We start from the raw sequence: 20,915 nt of genomic DNA, 5'->3' as shown, positions 1-20,915 counted from the left end.
ATTCATGCCCTTAATAATAAATCACAAACAAAATATTTGGTTACTTTCTGAAACGATCCGCCACAACTATGTAACAAATTTTACTTGAACTTTCTGAAGATTTGTTGATTTGTGATGATCTCGTGTTGTACAAATATAACCAGAGGCTGCTGCTCTTGGTGTCAATACGGCGCCTCTGTCAAAGCTTTGTGATCTATTTGGCTCTTTGCGTCTACCCTCCTCAATATAAATAGTTTATTGCCTACATGGCTGTTCCAGTATCTGTCACCGCTCCCTCCTCTGTCAGACAGCAGCCCTTCAATCCAATCTCTACCCCCACATCCCCTCATTTCTTTTTTCTCTTCCTCCTCCTCTCCTCATCCTCCCACTCTCTTCAAATTGAAAACGCTTACTTCTTACATCGACTGTTAAAGCATGCTGAGTGTGTACCCCCCCTCCCTCTCTCTCTCTCTCATCTGCCTCCCACCTCCTCTCTTCTCCTCTCCTCTGTCATTGCCACCTCTCTACCTCCTCCGATCCCTCCCTATGCTTCTCCTGCCGTCTCTCCAAGCCAAACATTCTGTTGTACTTGTACCACACACACACCTTTACTAATTTCTATCGGAATCCCAAACAACTTTCTAAATCCACTATCGTCATTCTGGAAAAACTGGTGACCTTCCATGGCCCTCTTTCTTTCTTTATCTCTGCTTGTCTTCCTCAATGTTTTCACCCTTTCTCGATCCCTCCCTCCCTCCCTCCCTCCCCTCAACAACACAAACCCCTCATCTTGTCTTTTTTAATCTCCTCTCACTTCCTCTCTTCTAACAAATATTTCAGAATCTATCATTCATGTGATGGTAGTAGCCCCGTCTCACCCCTCTCACTTTCCCTCTCTGGCTCTCGCTTTCTTTCTCTCTCTCTCTCTCTCTCTCTCTCCCTCTCTCTCTCTCTCTCTCTCTCTCTGTCTCTCTCTTCTTGCAGGTCAAACTCTCGGTCGGCCAGGGTGCTTGTTGTTGCCAGGGTGTGATGACTTTGCTGAGCCCGCTGACTCAAGAAGAAGCCAAAAGGCCAGCCAAACCAAAATCATTGAACAGCAGAAAGCTCTGTTCTTTTCTGACCCCTTCAAACTCTCTTTCTCCCTCTCTCTCTCTCTCTCTCTCTCTCTCACGTACACTCACAAAGATGGAAATGTACAAAAACACACATACTGTATTAAGCACACTGGCAAATGTAATGGTACAACCAACACGGACCGTTGCGTACATACACATATACAAAATGCAGTCACTTCAAGTAAATGTATGTACAGTGTGACACAGACAGACACACACACAGAGAGACTAATGTACACACGTCTGCCTTTGTATTGCTGCGTTGTAAGTTCAGTAAAGGTTCATCTGAGGGGCTCCAATGCAGCGCCTACGCGTCGGGGATACAAGACAGATCTGGAAGCCTGACGTGACCACAGACATGCAGTCGTTAGTTGGGGCAGCTGGGGCTGGACACACACCAACGGCACAGGGGATATTATGACATGGCAAGGGCCGACACACACACGGACACACACACACCAGACCCTCACACTTTGTTTTCCCTCTACTCACTACCCATTTTTTAAATCCAACAGACATATTAAATGCAGTCGCCCAAAAAAACGTCTCTGTTGTGCCATATGCTCAAATTTGTTTGGACAAACAGGCACAAACACACACACACACACACACACACACACACACACACACACACACAAACACACACACACACACACACACACACACACACACACACACACACACACACACACACACACACACTAACACGGGCTTTAACCATAAACTCAAAATCATTATCAGACAAACAATGGCTTTTTAACAGCATCTGTATCATTCCTTTGGTCTGTTTGCCGCCACACGTCTCTGCAGACAGTATGGCAGCCTTCTTTGCATCTCGTTCCTTAAACAACCTTTTAAAAAAACCTAGATAATCTTAATAGGAGCGGACACGTGCAGAGACTGATGACAGAGCATTTATTCAGCGTGTTAACTGTGTGTAAGTCCAGAGATTCGGCTGGAAACAAACAAGCTTAACCTCAAATATCCACTGGCAACTCGGAACTGGATCATTTCTCTGACATGCGCCTGGGGGAATAACTCATTCAAAACGCCTTTTTTCTATATGGAGCAGCCGTCTTCTCCGTTGCCATAGCAAATATACACAATCAGATGTTTTGAGCTGCCAGTGAACATCTGAACCAATGACATCATTTAGAGAGAGAAGGATAGTTCAAAGGTCACCAGGCAGTGTTTATATCATATGTAAGAAAACAAAATGTATGGCAATTATATATATCTGAAATGTTCCTTCAATTTGTCTTTAATTCGTTTTTTTATGTTTGATTATTGTTTTAGGTATTTAGCATTTATCATGTTGGGCGAGCTGTGCGTGCACGTTGTCATTTGGCTGCGCAGAGTGCAGTGTTGGCAGCGTGTGTGTTTGTATGAGACGTTTTTCCTTCAAAGGGCAATTGGAAATATCATTAAAGAGTAAATCCTGACATACACAGCCTCTTTAGATGTATTTCCAAAGTTGCCAGCTATGCAGGTTTTTTGGTATTTGGCAAAATAAAAGAGGCTGGTGGAAGTGAGGCTGAGAAGTCCACGACTCAGCAGGTGGAAATTCACAATTCACTGCCTCAAAACTTAAAAGCTTACGCGTCATTCTTTATTTTTGCTGTTCTGCTCCCTTAAACTTTGAGGGAAAACAGGTCTGGGAGTGGATTCTGGTGCAAAAAAAGTGAAAAGGCCCAGAAGTACAAGAGAGGTGGAGAGGAAGGGCGGAAGAAGAGGAGGGTAAGAGGGCTGGAAGATGAGAGATGAGGATGCAGGGAGAGACGAAAGGAGGTAGGAAATACTTGTTGAGGAGGTTGGCTGAGGGAGGAGGGAAAGGAGAGAAGGAGTTAAATGAAAATGGGTGTGTGTGTGTGTGTGTGTGTGTGTGTGTGAAAGAGAGGGAGGAAGAGGAAGAGGCAGAGAGTTACAGGCAGAGGGGAAAGTCACCTTGTGGAGTGATACAGTGCACTGAGCGGCTCTGTCCATCTCCTCTTATGAATTATGACAGTCTGTGGTTGGCCAAAACCCCACTGCTACACACACACACAGACACGCACCCACACAAATGCACACACACACACACGCACCCACTTTCATTTCTGTGCGCTCCATGGAGAAAAGCGATCATAAAATATAAAACCTTACTCAGACCCCTGGCGTTCCTCTTCTCCTTCCCCTCACTTTTCCAACCATCTCGCCTCGTCTCCCTCTCTCTCTCTCCCTCTCCCGCACTCTCTCTCCCTCGCTCTCTCTCTTCCTCCAGTGGCTTGCCCTCTTAAAAACTCTGTTCATTTCGGCTGAGTGGACGTTATTGGCATGACATTTGATATGTTAATGATTTGCAGGGTTCGACCAGCTGGGTCTCCATCCTCCTTCGTTTTTTTACGGCTTCAGCTGAAAGGTGCTCCGCCTTTTCACAACAGACGGAAGGGAATATTGTCGTGCATCAAAACATCTATAAAACACATCTGTGCTCCGTGTTCCTACGCAGGTAATCAGCACTCCGACGTGGCTTCATTCATTTCCTGTTGCTAAGATATGACACGTGTTACCTGTGGCTATCATCAAAAACACAACCATAAACTGTGCAGATGTTTCCAGATGAAACTCTTTCATATTGTCAACACTTGCGACCGGTTTTATATCCAACGCCTGGCTCAAGGGCACTACAACAGGGAGGGGAACAATTGCTGATGGACACTTATGTGCTGTGAGGGAAGATTATAGGAGATGATCAGATTTCTCCTGGTGTCGAATGTGTCATGGCAGAGTACAAATGTGGGAGATTAGAGGCTTCAGAGAGTCCAATCTGATGATGTAATGCAGAGGCAGAGTCACAAAGTACCACAGAGGGTCAGTGCCTGTGCAGATTATTGCCCAGATCGAAGTAAATAGAGGTTATCCTCATTCTGAAGACATCTTCACCTCGTAAAGGAGTAAAGATTTCAGCGTGTTTTAGCGTTTACTCCGTCTTTGTAATAAACCGCCTTTGGATGTGAAGATAAACGAGGCGCTCAGATCTTCTCCCCTCCACATCTTCTGACTGAGATAGAGACCCTTTTGAAAAATGAAACTGATTAATTATCTATTTATATCTGCAAATGATCAAGTGCTTATCATTTATTTTCATTAATCTCCGTTGTCAGCGCTGTGAAAAAAGAAAAAAAAAGCCGAGCCGATCATTGAACGAAAACCACATCTAATTCAACTGGTGGAAAACTGCCCCATGAATAATTAATAATTAATCAGCTTCATATTAACCTGACACCGCTGCTCTCCACCATGCATAGACTTAGTAAAAACTCACACACACACACACACACACACACACACACACACACACACACACAGCTGTGGATGTGTCTGTCTGCACCCATGAATGCATTAAAACACGTTTTTGTGTATGTGTGCGTCTGTGTGTCTTTGTGTGTGTGTGTGTGTGTGTGTGTGCCCTTTCCCTAGCTCATTGGGATGCAGCGCGCGGACCCGTCGGAGTGAGTGCTGTCCGGGCTAGCTTTGCAGTCATTAGCGCGCTCGTTAGTCCAGTTATGTTAAATCTAAATTACCATTCATCATCACACAGGGACCCATCATTTATTCTGATGTGGCCCGGCGAGCACACGCCGTAACTGGATTAACTCATTCAAAGACACGCAGACACACTCGATGAAACGCGGCGGAATTTCAAATCGGGCATTAGCTGTTCAGTAATCGTTTTAAAATATATTATATGTTATTGATTGAGACATTGTAGGGCATTAGGAGTGATTGGTTTGCCCTTGCAAATGCAATCCATTTAAGAATTGTGCCGTACTAGAGACAAATGCAACCGAACAGAGAATAATGAGATGAGAAAAGATGAGCTGGACTCCACATTTAATCAATGAGCCGAGTGGAGGTGAAAGATTAGAGATAAAAAAGTTTGAAAAAGCATCGAAAGGTTGGTTTGTTCAAAACCACTGAGCCGTGAGGCAAATGTGATCGGTGAAGCAATATGTGTTCAATCACGTATTGGACAAAAATGAAAGTGGTGAATAAAACAGAATCACGAAAAAAGCAGAAGACGAAGAAAGCAAAAATGCGAAATATAGATAAACACTATACTATATGAAGAGCTGTCTCTGTGCACAGGAAAGCTGGCCTGTGTTCAGTGCTAGCAATCACACGCACACACACACAAACTAACACACAGTCATTAGCTGCTATGGTAGGAATGCCTCTCATCTGCGCTGACGTGATTGCGAAAAACGACAAGGAATTGCGTGGAATCAAACGGAAAAAGCAGCGCGACTCCTCAGCCCAAACACAAAGACGGTGTTTATCACGTCGTTACCACGCCACATGTGCCGTGTTTATTGACCTTACAAGTTTGAGAACATGAGAGACAACTTCAAACAATCAAAGCCGCTGGAATGGGTGGAATCAAAGTGGGAGGAGCAAAGCGGAACGCGGGTGGGGGGTTGTTGGGTTCAGCTCTTAGTCGTGTGTTGGTTGGAGTTAGTGTTCCCCCCTCTGTTGTACTTCTTTTTGGTACGATCTGGGCACGGCAGGTGGAAGTCGATCCTGAGTGACTAACCGTAACCCCTGACTACCTCGGGACCCCCCATTGATTTCCTTAGGGGGCCCCAGTTTCAAAATTTGCTCCGGGACCCCGAAAACGCTGATTCCGGCCCTTACTCAAAGAGAAACCCGCATCTGCATTTGCTTTCAATAACTGAAATGTACTTAAAAGCGTCAAATCCCACGTCTTCAAACGTTGGGATGAAAGTAATGAAGATGAATCCTTCTGTTGGAATCTTTAGTAATCCGCTTTCCTGTCACGCATCAGCAACATTCGGCTTTGGGAAAATCGCTTGTTTAGAAAACTTGCGCAGATCTAATTGATCTTGATATGTGTTTAATGATAAACGCGATAAGGCCACCGTGGCTGCCAATCTGTTCGCCATTGTGAGTGTTTGTTGGATGAATAATGAGTGGAGCCGGCGTTTATGTGCGAGCGGGAGAATATATGATGTTGTCTTTTTGATCTCTGAAGAACACTTGCTTTGGCACTTCAGTAAGCCATCGTTGCCGCAATGTTCACATCTTTGAAATAACAGCTGTTTCCGTGTAGAGTGTGAAATGCTACTAATTCCTGGCAGAACATCACAGGAAGCGGCGAGCGAAGCGCAAAACAAAGAATTACAGTAAGTTTAGACAGAAAAATATAAACCTTCCAGCTGCAACATTACAGTCTTCCCCTTTCCCTTTCCTTCCCTTAACCTGAGTGTGTGTTTGTGTGTGTGGCTTTGAACTGCACAACAGCGCCTGAAATGAACACGCTAAGTGCCAAATGGCTGCAGAATGTCTCCGACGGTTGATCGATACTCTGCAGCCGCGACGCGGGCTAAAGTTTCACAACATGGGCATTACAGCGTTTCCCGCTCTGGTCCTCGCCCGCATCGCCTCAGACTGTATCGCTGCAGGGCACGACACACACGCGTTCACAAATTGATCCAAACGACAGCAAACAATCTAACGTCTCCGGTATCCAACAACTTTGGCTCAAAAGTCGAGAAACCTTTTTTTAAATGGGCAAAAAAGGAAAGTAGTATACAGTAAATTATTCGTGCTGTGTGGTGTTTAGGGTGTGGACGGGCCAAAAAGTCAATCTCGAAAATTGACTGGCAACTTACCAGCCCAAGAGTCAGTGCGCCGGCTAATATCCTTAATGTTTCACTACGCCGTTAACAGGGCAATCTACATTATGGGGCGCGGGGGGCCGACTGGGCAGACTTGACAAATTGAGGAGAAGTAAAAGAAGAAGAAGAAGAAGACGAAGGCTTGAACTTGAGTCACGTAAGCACCAGCAGGCTGTCGCTTAATTGTTGTCTCACACGTCCGTCTTCCTTTCACCCTTTCCGTAATGGGAAGACGTCAATATGTCACAGAGGTGGTTAGCCCCACCCACAAAGTACGAGGTTTGGCCGGTATTGCGTATTTTGCGACCAGAAAATGTTCACTCACCATGCACAGTGGTGATGTAGCAAGGGAAAACAGAAGTGGATGTGTGTGGAGTTTTCTTTTTGCACATTTCAGTACTTTGGAGATTAAAATAGAGCTCTAAATGTGAATGAGATTGTGTAATCCTGTATCACATGTTTCAAATCCTGTTACTGAAAATGTAATAAGGTGTCGATTATTAAACTCTGTGTAATCAGATCAGTGAGCCACTCTGGGTCCCCGGGCCTTAGATTGAGAAACCCCCCATTTTCTGGATGTATCCGACAGCCTTGGTGGTCTGGAAACAACAAAGGGCCAAATTGAGTCAGTCAGTCAGACATTTGTTCCATCAATAATTAATGCCTCCCTGCTCTCCTCCTCCCTCTGATCCTTTCAATCCATTTTCCCTCTCTCTCTCTCTCTCTCTCCCCTCCGGTTCTCCGGGTCCTGCTCGGGAACATTGGCGTCGCAGCCGCCTTTTCCCGCTCTCGTCTCCCGTTTCATCTGGCGTTCCCCCGCCTCCTCTGTGATCGTCTGTCAAGTCTCTTGCTGCTCTTCCCCTGTTTCTGTTTGTCCCGTCTGTCGTTTTCCGTCTCATCAGGTGTCAATCTACCTCCTCCTCCTCCTCCTCCTCCTTTCTTCCCTTCATCATCCTCACATTTTATTCCTCTCCTCACTGGTACCCTTATCTCCACCACTTCCCCCCCACACACACCTATATCTATCTTCTCCTGCCTCAACTCCCCCCCACTCCCCCTTCTTTCCCTCTCCCCCCCTCTCTATCTCTCTCTCTCTAGGTCCAACAGCAGATAAATAAATGATGTCCAGGAAACGAGCTGCTTTTACAACGCCGATATCTCCCCTTCTTTCTTGCTCTCCGCCCTTCTCCATTTTGTCAATCCTCTCTCCCCTCCTCTTCGCTCTCTTGGCAACCCCCCCAAAAAAAACCCCGGAAAAGATAGTAACCACAGTCCTTCTGGGGTCTAAATAAATCATAGCTGGGCACTGCTTCGCTTTTACAACAGCCGTCCGCCACTTTCATCCTGGCAGCCATGAAAACGATAGAAGAGATGGAGAGGGGGAGAGTTTAGAGTTTCTGTCGTGTTTCAGCGGGTGAAGGACGTGAGAGTAGCTGCGGCAGATATCAAAGGAAATGGAGAACGTAAAAGTGTCTTTAGTCGTATAGTTCTTTCTTTCCTTCACAAACCCTTTTACGAGATAAAAACTTTGAAACACCTTTGCCTCTAAACTTCTTAAAAACAGCTAAATAATTGAAACAACAAGAAAAATATTACACAAATCAGCTCTTGGACCAGTTAAACATTGATCAATAGGAAGATTCTTGCAAGATTGCTCTTTGTTTCCATATGAATGGGAACGTCAGTGCTCAACTTTTGCATTACATCATGCGCGATGCGTTTAAGGACCCATTCAACCTGATCCGAGCCTTCAAACCCCCCTAATTTCCTTCTCTAATTAAATAATAACCACCTGCATTTTGCCACAGACAACAATTACCGCGGAGAGGAAGGAACTAACAAAAAGCCATTTAGCGTTTTTCCAAATGAGTCCGACGCGCCAACATTCCGCTCTGACACGTCCACGCGTCTCTGAAACACATTAAGCAGCTCAGATAAAGCCTAGTCTACCAAGAAACAGCCGCTAATTAAAAATGACTAGATTAATTAATGTGGAGATTCGTTAGGCGCTGCACTTCTTCCAATTAGCATGACGCATACACACAAAAGGCTGAAACACACACACACACACACACACGCATACACACACGCATACACACACACATGCACACACACAGTGCAGGGCCGTAGACAGACTTGCATGGATCTATTTGCCTTCCAGCTTACAGCGTTGTTGCTCCTAATTTCCTCTCTGGAAAAAAGAAAATCCCATTTACAATCAAACAGGCGCACACACACACATGCATACACACACACACACACACGCAGATGGACATCTTCTGCAGTGATCATCATCCTTAAGCTTTAATGGTGATTGAGATGTCTGTCACTGTTGATGCCCAGATTATTTATGGAAACAAACCATACACAGACACACATAGACACACAAATAACCAGGTTTAAACACGCACAAAGAGAGACACACAGGCAAACAGCCAAAGACCTTGGCAAACACGCACACACACTGACACATGTATTTCCAGCCCCACTGTCATCGCACTTCCTCCCGCACACACACACACACACAAACTTGCACATGCTTAACATGCATGAGCAGCAGGTTACACACAGAAACACACACGTACCTGCCCGTGCAGTCACGTGACCTCCAATCACTGTTATCTCTATCAGCCCACTTAGTACCCCAGTCACGAAACCAACCCCAAGCACTGAGCAGATGGGTCTATGCATGGGTGTGTGTGTGTGTGTGTGTGTGTGTGTCGGGGGAGTTCACATGAGCATGTATATTTATCTGTGTGTGTGTGTGTGTGTTTTCTTTGCTTGTGTGTGTGTGTGTGTGTGGCTGTGTGTGTGTGTTAAGATGGTTGAAATGAAGATCAGTCCACCGGCAGAATTGCTTACTGTCATTCAAGTCCTTTGCGCGCGCACACACACACACACACACACACACACACACACACACACACACACACACACACACACACACACAGACCTGCCTTTATTAAAATGTCACATTCGGTGAATATACTGTGTGCTGTCATGCTGTCTGCCGTGAATGGAAGCGGCGGCGTATTTACAGTGAATTGTAAATCCCGCCGAGCACTCAGCTGTCAGCGTCTTATGAATTGCTAATACGTTGTATCTTGCGCTGCCGATCCGCCTCTATCTGCCCTCCATCACTTTCATTGTGCAACGAGCAAAAAGTGAGGCCGGGGGAATCAAAAACGCTAACTTTGCTAAAAAGGGGGTGGGGAATAGCAGCGAGGGCTGAAGGGGAGACGGGATAAAGGCAGAAACTGGGATTAAAAGCGTCTCAAACACACCGAGGGGGAAAGCGTCCAATGCAACCTGCTGCCTGTACCGGGGGAACAAACGCAGAGTAATGTGCCATATTAGTGACTGGAGCCATTTTCCTTCTCATGTGGAGGCACCAGACTGCACCAAAGCCACTTGAACCTTCTGCACCAGGATGCTCCAGAAGAGGCTCAAATGCTGCTGGGGAGCAATCAATCACAAGGGGGGGGAATGTCGCTCCCCTCCACCCCCCCGCGAATCAATGACCTCATCACACACTGATCCATGTGCTGCCTGGTTCGGACAGTCGGCCTTCGCCTCGTCGCTCGGTGCGGCGGGGTATTTTATGCAACCCTAATGCGATGCGAGACAACCAATTCTATTTCAATTCTGAGGGTCCATTTACAGGCGAGGGAGTGGAGAGAGGATCGATTTTTAAAAGGTGGCAATTCAACTGCATCGATCCGGAACATTAAGATCGATAATGATTGAAAATCGAATTGGAATCTGACTCTTCCTTACAAATGCTCCTCCACGGAGATCTTACATTCATTCTAACCCACTAATGTCACGTTTCCATGGTACCATCAACCAATCAACCCTAAATAATTATAATCAGATTAAATCGGATTTACACCCTTAACTTAATCTTCACTTCCTGTTGGCAGCCCTACGTGGTTCCCCACTACAGCTGGGACAGTGCTCCTCTTCCTCTTCCTCATTCACTGCCTTATTTCTTACACGGGTGAAACACTATCACCAACAACAACACAACCAAACACACACACACACACACACACACACACACCTCTTCATCTCTGTGCACTTGAGAGCAGCGTAGGAAAAGCCAAGCCAACAATCTAGTGAACACATCCCTGCCCCCCAAAGAAACGCTCTCTCGTTTGTGGTGGAACTCTTTACTGTTTCCGGTACAAAATGACAAAATTCCGACCCAATAACCTTCACACGTCGGGACCAGAAACACTGTGCAGACTTTGACAGGTTGTGGCTGCAGTAAATTGCATCTAAGGAAGGAGATTTTTCATATGCAGCAACGCAGCACAGCACAGCACAGCGCCTTTCGTGTGGAGCTCAGCAACAACACACCAGGAAATGCGTAGACATACATATTCATGCACACACACACACACACACACACACACACACACACACACACACACACTAAATCTCTCTGGAGAAAGTAGACACCTAACCGAACCCAACCTATCATTGCACATAGTGACAAATGAGCAGTTATAAAAATGTTGACAGATTTAGACGCACAAACTTGTGTGCACACCCATACACACACACACACACACACACACACACACACACACACACACACACACACACGCGCACGCACAGATGCTCTCATTCTCCTCCACTTTCTCCCGCACGCACAGCTGGAAGCGAGCACGGAGAAGCATTAACATATTCCCTTATGCAGATGGAATCATCTGTACACACCAACACACATGGTGCAGTGCGAACGCAAACCACAGCAGGTGGCAGCTTTTCAGAGCTTCTATGTGTGTGTGTGTGTGTGTGTGGGTGGGTGCGTGTGTGTGTGCAAAGCGGTGATTCTAAGCCAAGGACGTTACAGTTGCCGGTGAATGAACAGGTACCCTTCCGTCGCAAGCAACACGTTCAACTACTTAGACGTGCATCTGCGCTCACACACACACGGAGAATACAGGTAATTCACACACACACACACAGACAGAAACTACATTTGCAAGACAATATCATTTCCATCAAGTTACAGCTTTTGTGATACGATGCAGAGCACACACAGAGGAAGCCAAAAGAATGACGGGAAAAGTAGACGATGGAGAAGGAGCGAGGGATGAGGAGGAGGGGAGAGGAGAGGAGAGGAGAGGAGAATAGAGGAGAGGAGAGGAGACATGGGATTTTTGACATTAAACACAAAGGCAAAGAAGGAGCGTGAGAGCAACAGAATAAGATGAAACAAAGCTGATAGCAAGAGACAGAGACAAGAGAGAAGAAAAGAGAGAGAGTGAGAGAGAGAGAGGGAAGGCAGGGGGAGAGAGGGAGAGAGGGAGAGCAGGACAGGTCCCGGCTCCACAGACAGGAGAAGGGGGGATGCCAGGAGGCAGAGGGAGAGAGGGAAGCTGTTTCTTTCTACTTACAGAATCTCCAGATCGCGCAGCGCTCGGAAAGCTCCATCTTCGATGCAGCTGATGTGGTTGCTGTCCAGTTGCCTGCACCAGGCGCAGACACACACACACACACACACACACACACACACACACACAGCCAGCCAGACAGGAGAGAAAGATGGGAGAGAGTCAGGCGCAAGTCTGGAAGGTCCGCTCAGCTAGGGGAGGGACTAACAAAGGAGTGGTACGTGAGTGTGTGTGTGTGTGTGTGTGGAGGTGATACCCGAGTAGTGAGCTTAAACTAGTAGTTGGAGACACCGGAATTAAGTCTCTCCAACGTACACAACACTTACACATACACCAAAAAAATCACAAACACACACACATACATACACACACTCTAGGGATACCCAGGCTAGACGCGAGGTAAGGTTAAGTCTCTCACCTCCGTGTTGATGTGGCCAGACCTGAGAAGAGGAGGAGAGGAAAGAGAGAGCGAGGGAGGCGAGCGGCGAGCTGAAGTGGCCTGCGTGGCGTCAGCCTATCACCTCCCTCCCCCTGCTGCACGCCCAGCACACACTGGCCACCGGGAGAGAGAGAGAGAGTGAGAGAGAGAGAGGCAGACGAACAGTGAGGAGGAGAGAGAGGCAGCCGCGGCTACTAAAGCCCACCCTGCTCGTCTGCTCTGTAAATATTAATTGCATTTTCTCCTCTCCTCTCCTCCCGTCTTCCCTCCCCTCTCCCTGTGTTCTCTCTCTCCTTTTCCCCCTCCCTCTGTAGTGAAAGAGGGAGTAATTTCATTACATTAGGCCGGCCAATCCATTAAGGGCCTTTTACCGGCTCTGTCACTGAAACAATTTCATTAAGAGGAAAGCCTCCGTAAATCAAACTACAGTCACGACTCTGCCCCTCTTTCTCTTCCCCTTCCTTTACTCTTTTGGCGTTCACTCTCTCTTCCTCCTCCTCCACGGCGCTCTGTTTCGCCGGACATGCACCCTGCACCCCTCCGTAATCCATCCTTTGCTTTTACTTTAATTTGCTGGGCTCTGAGGTATTCGCCCCCCCCCCTTCCTCCTCCTCCTCCGTCCCTCCATTCATGAACCCGACAACCCCAAAAAGATGTCCGCTCCGCCCTCCCTGCCGCCTTCACCCATCCGCATGTCTCTTCCCCCTCCTCCTGCTCCCCCCACCTGTCCCCCATCCTCCCCTCTTTCTCTGGAGAGGGAGCAGACGGATAGATTGCACACAGGGAGATACAAAGGGCAGACATTTAGAAGTGTCTCCTTTTTTTCTTGTTTTACTCAGCCAGGAAGGATGAGTGGCATTTAGCCTGTTACACACACACACACACACACACACACACAGGCAGGGAGGGAGGGAGGGTGGAACAGATGCACACACACGCACAGAGTAACTGTCTTCTCTTGAGACACTGGAGGATAAAATCATATAACTCCACCTTAATCTTCTCCTCCTTGTCCCTCTGCCATCTCATCTCTCTTTGACTAGATCCCTCCATCCCTAATCCCCGTTCCTTTGACTTCCATCCTCTCCTCTTTTATCCCCTCGTTTCCAAGCATCCATCTTTTCACTTTTTTCTCTCTCCCGCGTTCTCATCCACTCTCCATTCACAATCCATTTTTCTCGAGTGCCACCCCCCCTCCCTCGCCTCCTCTCATCTCTGATTCCCCTTCACCTTTCCTCCTCTCTACGCTCCGTCCCCAAATCCATTTCTTCCTCCCTTCTTCTTTTATCAATCCTTTTAAATCTTCTCCTCTTTCTCCTCTGCATACCCCCCGCTCGGCTCTCCGCAGCACCTGTGAGTCACATAGGCTCCGAGCCCCGAGGACGGAAGGTTTCTGGGTTTCTTTTCTCTGTACAGCGGCGGCAAAGACATCAACGCTTAGGGAGCGACACACTTTTTTTGGGGGGGGTTTGTTTTTTATGTGAGAGGTAAGAAGAGTTGCTCCTCTGAGTGTCGAAGAGTATTTACTGCTGCTAGAGGAGACCTTGATCAGATACACTGCAGCACTGGTTCGCTTCACACACACACACATGCATACTTTTACTACATTTTTGCACAGAGAAGAACTTTTTTTAAGAGCTCAACTTTACTTTATTTTCTGGGGTTTTGGTAGAATTATAGATCATGAACCGTGTCTTTAACTCAGATTGCTGTATTGGTTCTCTTACATGGTGCAGAATTTGCTGGTTGGAGCTCACACCCGGCAGATGGAAGCTTCCCCAGGAGAACAACTACCATCTTTTTATACTCACGTTTAGCTTGTTTGTGTTTCTGTCGCGGAAACAAAAAGGACGACATTACGTTTACTCATGAAATGAAGCAGCTGTTTGTTGACGTAGCATAATATTCTGAAAACTGACACAATAAGAAAAGCTTCAGCTATGTTCTGACAAAGATTTTCTACAGTGAAATTATGCATCATCATCATCAACAAGCTCTACTAAGTTCTGTTACTTGTCTCACTTTATCTAAATGTTAATGCAGCTATAAGTTCCCACATGAGGCTGATATTAATTACTGGTCTAAATATCCTCCACATTTGGGTTGTGACCCTCATCTGCATATTGAGGAACGACACAGAATACAGATATACGTACACTCATTCCTGAATGGAGATGTTTTGAAACGCAGCTTTTTTAGGAGATAATACAAAACTACTGTGATGATTTGTTTTTCAGTAGAGCGCATCATCAGCATTTTACCATCATTAAAAAAAATCCACGAAATCCTCCAAAGTTGTATTCACGCGTATTTATTTTGTCATGCAGCCAACATGGCAGCGCATGTCAGAACATGGCGGATTCTGGGACAAGGCGCAGCAGACTCAGGTTGTGTGGAAATGATTGAACTTCCATAATCTTCATGGAAGGAAGCACTATTATTCCCATCCTGGAACGCCCTGACAAAGTGTTTCCTCATTTAGTTCCGAACTTTTGGTTTTAAATGGCCGTTAGTTTGATCCATGTATCACGCTTACTTTAAAATTGGGTGCTCAACCGATATAAATCATATATTCCTAAAGCTTTCCATGCTCAGTTTTGAATGAAACAGTGTCAACAAAGCTGCTGATTCATCTGAACTAAACCATTGAATCACATGAGTAGATCCTTAGTAATTTGTTAACCTCATGTATGTAAATCGGGAGAGAAAACACATTCCCTTAGATTCCACCAGATCCTACAGGTGTTCCTGTTAAACTGCTAACTGTTAACGCATTTCCAAATTTTATTAACCTTTTTATTGACCAGCGGCTCAATGTAAGCACTCAGTGGGTGGCATGAAGTCCAACCCTTTCTGTGCCTGCAGGCCATGTTGGGCTGGCAACAAACACCATTTATTGTTGGCCCACCAAAGATTCCAGAGACTGATGAGATGTTTTGATCAAGTTTGATGCAGAGTAATTAGATTTTAGGGCTGATTTAGAGATAACTTGTTTACCCCTTTGCCACATGCCCGCTCGAGTCATTATTTTTTAAAAGGCTCCAAAGATCCTACCAATGTGTGTGTGTGTGTGTGCGCAAGTATTTATTTGGCCTACTTGTTGGAGAGGAGCTGTGAATATGCACATCTGTTACATGACTGGACTCTAAAACGCAAATGAAGTCTGGGGGATCACGCCAACATATGGCTGAGGCGTGTTTGTATTTTATGTAATTAAATGGCGTGGTGTTTTTTTTCTTAAAAGCAGGCAGATTGGCTTGGTGCCGGATCGGCCATATGGCCATGCCAAAGTTGTCGGTATTTATTAAAGCCATTTTATTTTCATTATTGCACTTTTTCATCTTTGTGATGCAGAGTGTGAACTCCGCTGTGGGACGGAGGCTTTGCTACTCAGGAGATTAGAGGCTGTGTGAGTTATGTCATACGAGGAAATTCGGAATCAACCAAGGACATCTTACATCGTAAAGCGTCATGGAAGTTTGTGTAGTGAATGATATCTAAGCATCCATTAGAGATCTTTTGGAGCCGAGATGTAAGCACCTGAGCGTGTTTCCACATATTTATTTTTCAATTGAACTCATTCTAGCCACCTTCAGCAACCAGCAAGGAGGGATGTTCTCTGGGTAAGGACAGTAACTATCCTCTTTCATATCCTAGCGGACAATTTCAGCGAAACTTTTTTTCCCTTTTGGACCTATCTGAGAAAAAATAATAATAAAACAGGGTCCACTTAAACTACAGTGGTTGATCAGATATGAGGCATTGCTGCTTTCCCTCCATTTTTACAGTATTATTAATATTTAGATATGATAATTGAAGATGTCATATTGTCACTATATTTGGATTGTTAAGACTGCCATCAATCCACAGATAACTTTATAATGAAAATAATGTTGGTGTGGATCTCCTACATGGGTCAAAGTCTGACACGTGTTACAAAGAAGTCGGAGGGTTTTCCTCTGATAGCTGTTGGCACATGATCATCATTCTCCAGGACCTTGTAACTGTAACGACCCCAGACTGAAGAATAACAGGTGGATTCAGTCTGGCAGCCATGTACTTCCTCCAGCCTCATCAGAGTAAATGAATCCATCATCTGGGACATGGCTGAACTCATCTGACAGCTTTGCCAACCACCGTGATTAACAGTGACATAATTGGTATCAATCTGGGATGTGTGTGTGTGTGTGTGTGTGTGTGTGTGTGTGTGTTTTCTATATTTGCACCACTGTGGCATCTATTGTCTGTACTGTGTGAGTGTGTGTGTGCTAGGATCTTGGTTGTTTATTCAGTCCCTCCAGCTTTTTGTGTTTCAACGATCGCGGAATTCAATGCATATTCAACAAAACATTGCTTTACCTATAGATCAAGTTAGATTACTTTGTCTCAACTACCTCCTTAGACATAAGATGATGATTGAAATGTTGATAAATAAAGGTTGTTCTATGCATATTGTGTCTGTTTGTTCGTCTTGTAGCTCTATCTAAACGTTATTGTTTATCTCAAAGGGAAGAAGTTGTGATTACCACAAAGTTTCATGTACAAGTTGTCACAAAATTAAAAAATTTAACGCAGCAAAATGAGTGACGTTTGTAACAGCGGATAGGATGGACGCCTCAAATTTTATTTCCTTCGGTATAATTAGTAGGTGTGTTTAATCATCGTCTATGATAAGGCTGATTGACACACTGATTCAATGCTTCCCTCTGCTACCATCTGGAACAATGAGAAGGCACACAAACACACACACAAACAGACACACACACGCATGCATGCATAGACGTATTCACAGACGTTTGCCTGTTTTTGCACACGCACACGCACACACGCACGCACGCACACACACACACACACACACACACACACGCACCCACACACACACACACAATCGCACACAACAAGCAGACCTGCAGCTCCATTAATCCATTAGTGAGCAACCGCAACTGAGTAATTAGTCAGAGGGCAGGGAGGGAGAGGACACTTGTTGGATTTGCATCACATGATTTGAATGAATAGTGATGGGAAACATGTCGGAAAACACTGTAGCTAATTTAATTCATTTGAATGAGAGCTCGTCATTTAGTATTGTGACACCTCAGACATGTTGTGAGTCTCTGTGATCAGACGGGAAGTGACAAAGTTTGCATTGCAGTGTTAAAGATGTGAACGGTGGTGAAAGAAGCACGGATGAATAAAATAGAACAATAATGGATTAAACACTGCAGAGGTGACGGTTGAGAGGTAAGAGAGTGTGGTTGGTTGGATGCGTGAGAGAATATGAGGGAATGAAGGCCAGGATGAAGATCTATCTATCTATCCATCTATCTAGATCTGTCTATCTATCTATCTATCTCCTCTTCAACTTAAACCCTTTTTCCAAACCCTCCCTCCTCCCTCCCATTGAAGAAGGTTTCCACACTAACACATTGGTATTAGTGAGATGATGCACGATGTGTCTGTGCTTGATCTCGGGGGAAACGTAACTAAACCCTGCCGTGCTGTTGAATGAATGTTGAATTGCTGCAGCAAAGACGCAACAATACGGAAGATCTCTACGGCGGATAATTGGTGGTTTCGTCTTGCAAATGATGTGTTTTGCCTCTGACGTTGTTATTTTTCACACAAACACACAAACTCAGGAGGTGTTTGAGAGAACGTTTGTGGTGTTATCAGGTCACGGTTGCTCAGAATTTACAACTCTCACCACAGAATTCATGGACTGATACAGTGGTATTTCTTGCATTAATATGATGTGAGTGTGCTAACAGTTCACACACACATTCTGGCGTGTTGCCTTCCTGCGGGGGCATGATGGGATTATTGTAAGTACTCTAAAAAACTGAATAATCAGTCTGATTTCAGAGAAACCAGACGACAGAACTGTCATTCTTAATGTTTGTATGGGTGTGTGTGTGCGTGTCATGGTGTCACCTTCGTGTTTATAGCGAGTCTCAAATGGCTGTCATTTCTTTCTTTCTGTACACACACACACACACACACACACACACACAAGTGGCTCTTCTGTTCATTGTGGACTTATCATAAACATAAAAACGACTACAAACATCTACAATGACAGAAACACGAGATGTAAATGTGTGTGTGTGTGTGTGTGCGTGTGTGTGTGTGCAGATGCAAGCAGCCGACACAATGTTCCCACTTCTCTCTAAGGCGCTGTAGTCATAAGTCAAACGAACGGCCGTCCCGCACTGCATTGTGGGTAAGAAAGCATGAAGCGTGGAGGCATTTTATGAGAGAGGGAGAAGAGGAGAGAGAGAGAGGTGAAGGAGGGGGAAAGGTAAAGAACTTAAAAAAAAAAAGAAAAACGGGTCGGGATCTGCTTTTGTTTTGTTCTTGCGCTGATTTACCGTTGCCGGACGAAATAACATTACATTTCCCGGATGCGTTCTTCCAGAAGCATCCGAGCATGGGCGGACCTGCTGGGAAAATGAGCTAAATATTCTCACAATAAAACCACTGGGGGAGGGAGAAACGTGGAAAACAAGGTTCAATATGAAGACGTGATCGCTGAGGAGGACAAAATGTGCGTCAGTGTGGCTACTGAGGTGTAATGTGAGGGTGTATGAAACTGCTACACCTCATCTGGCACATCTAACCTTCTCTGGGAGTTAAGTATGATGACCCCGGTAACATATTACCATGCCTCAGTTATATTTACTTTACTTTTGATATACTTCTTTTATTGTTGTTTGTTTGGTATTGAGTAATTTCAACACTCATTAAATAGTGCTTCCCCCCCTCCATGTGCACACACACACACTCCTCTGTGTAAAGGCCTTGCTCGTCGCTCTTTAGGTGATGGATTTCTTCTCCGAGTTTCAATTGAGAAAATCCCCCATCAGTAGCCACACCTGAGACCCACTATTTGGGTCGATGCGCTCATTTTACAGCATTTTGTGTCGGGCGGATGAGACGCTTTCATCTGCTGCTTCCTGGCTTTGTAATAAGCTGATCGGATTGGATCATTTTAATATTAAATGCTCACTAGTGCGCGTTTAAAAATGCAGAAAGCTGATGTGAGAGATGTCAAGGGCGCCACGTCGCTAAATATTTAAACGCAGCTGTGCCAAACATGAAAACCGAAACGACGCAACGCACCGCAACATATCTGCATGGAGCATGGATGCGGACAGATGGAGAGTGTATGGAGCAAACTGTTGCTTCTATCTAGAATCGTTTATCGAGCTCTACATGTAGTCTGCACACTGACTGACAAGCTAAATTTAGAGGAGTGACAAGACCAGCAGTCAGCACCAAGCTGACAGTAAACACATGCACGCATGCAAGCACATGCACACATACCAATGACATAGACATACTGTATTGCAACCTTTCCATAACACACACACACACACACACACACACACACACACACACACACACACGCAGATCTATGGCATATAGCTGTCTCCTTAAGTTAGTAGATATCCACAGTAATAGCATTTGCCAGGTTCTTGGCAGTTTTAGCAGAACACTCAATCTCATGGCAGGGTCGAAATGTGTGTGTGTGTGTGTGTGTGTGTGTGTGGGTGTGTGTGTGTGTGTGTGTGTGTGTGTGTGTGTGTGTTTGTGTGTGAAATATTTGAAATAAACGCTGTATATTTCGACGTAGCGATAAAAGGGAGCAACAGAGAAGTGGGCAGAAAGAGGCCAAAAACAGAGTGAGACAGAAAGAGAGAGAGAGAGAGGTGGGGAAGGGAGTGGGGGTGGGGGGAGCGGGTGAGAGACAAAGTAAAAGGGAGAGAGAGACATATGAGAAAAATCAATGCCGTGTCCACCAGGGACAGAATGTCATGAAGGTTTTTTTTAATCTGTGGTATAATGGAGGGTTGGAGCCTTTTACTGCAGGAGTCACCTTGTCTAATGGAGGGACGGAAGGGGAGATGGAGGGAAGGGAACGCAGAGAAAGAAGGGAAATTGTGAGAAAAAGTGGGAAAGGGAGAGTTGGAGGGGGGTTGACTGGGATGAGAGGGAAGATTCTAGGGAAGAAGGGAAAGGTGGAGATGGAGTGAACAACGTAGGGTGGAATGGGGCGGTGGAGGAAAAGAATGAATTAACGGAGGAAAAGGGAGATAAGAGAGAGGGAGCTGCTGGACGAATGGAGAGGATGGGCCAGAGGGAAGGAGGGCTAAAAGTGAGAAGAGAGACAGAGGAGAGGACGGGCAGCGTGGACGCGGTGACGAGATGAAGGGAGAGAAGGAGAAGTGATGGAAAGCAGACGGCGGCCTGAGATGGACAGATTTGCAGGGGCGGAGGGAGGGAGGAAGAGGAGGAGGAG

General features: G+C 45.6%; 1 protein-coding gene across 2 annotated transcripts in view; it reads right to left on the bottom strand.

The window, feature by feature from the left end:
- slit3 (slit homolog 3 (Drosophila)) overlaps nucleotides 1–20,915 on the bottom strand; it is a 198,108-nt gene that overhangs the window by 66,673 nt on the left and 110,520 nt on the right. For both annotated transcript variants that reach the window (XM_076149098.1, XM_076149099.1), the window contains exon 6: nucleotides 12,181–12,252. In XM_076149098.1, coding sequence (XP_076005213.1) covers nucleotides 12,181–12,252 — 72 coding nt within the window. The remainder of the gene's footprint in view (nucleotides 1–12,180; nucleotides 12,253–20,915) is intronic.

This window comes from Genypterus blacodes, unplaced genomic scaffold, assembly GCF_046128005.1.
Source record: "Genypterus blacodes isolate CSIRO-AG114 ecotype Tasmania unplaced genomic scaffold, CSIRO-AGI_Gbla_v1 ptg000044l_1, whole genome shotgun sequence".
Taxonomy (NCBI): Eukaryota; Metazoa; Chordata; class Actinopteri; order Ophidiiformes; family Ophidiidae; genus Genypterus; species Genypterus blacodes.
The sequence above is the reverse complement of the archived record's forward strand: the minus strand, read 5'-3'. Positions and strand labels throughout refer to the sequence as shown.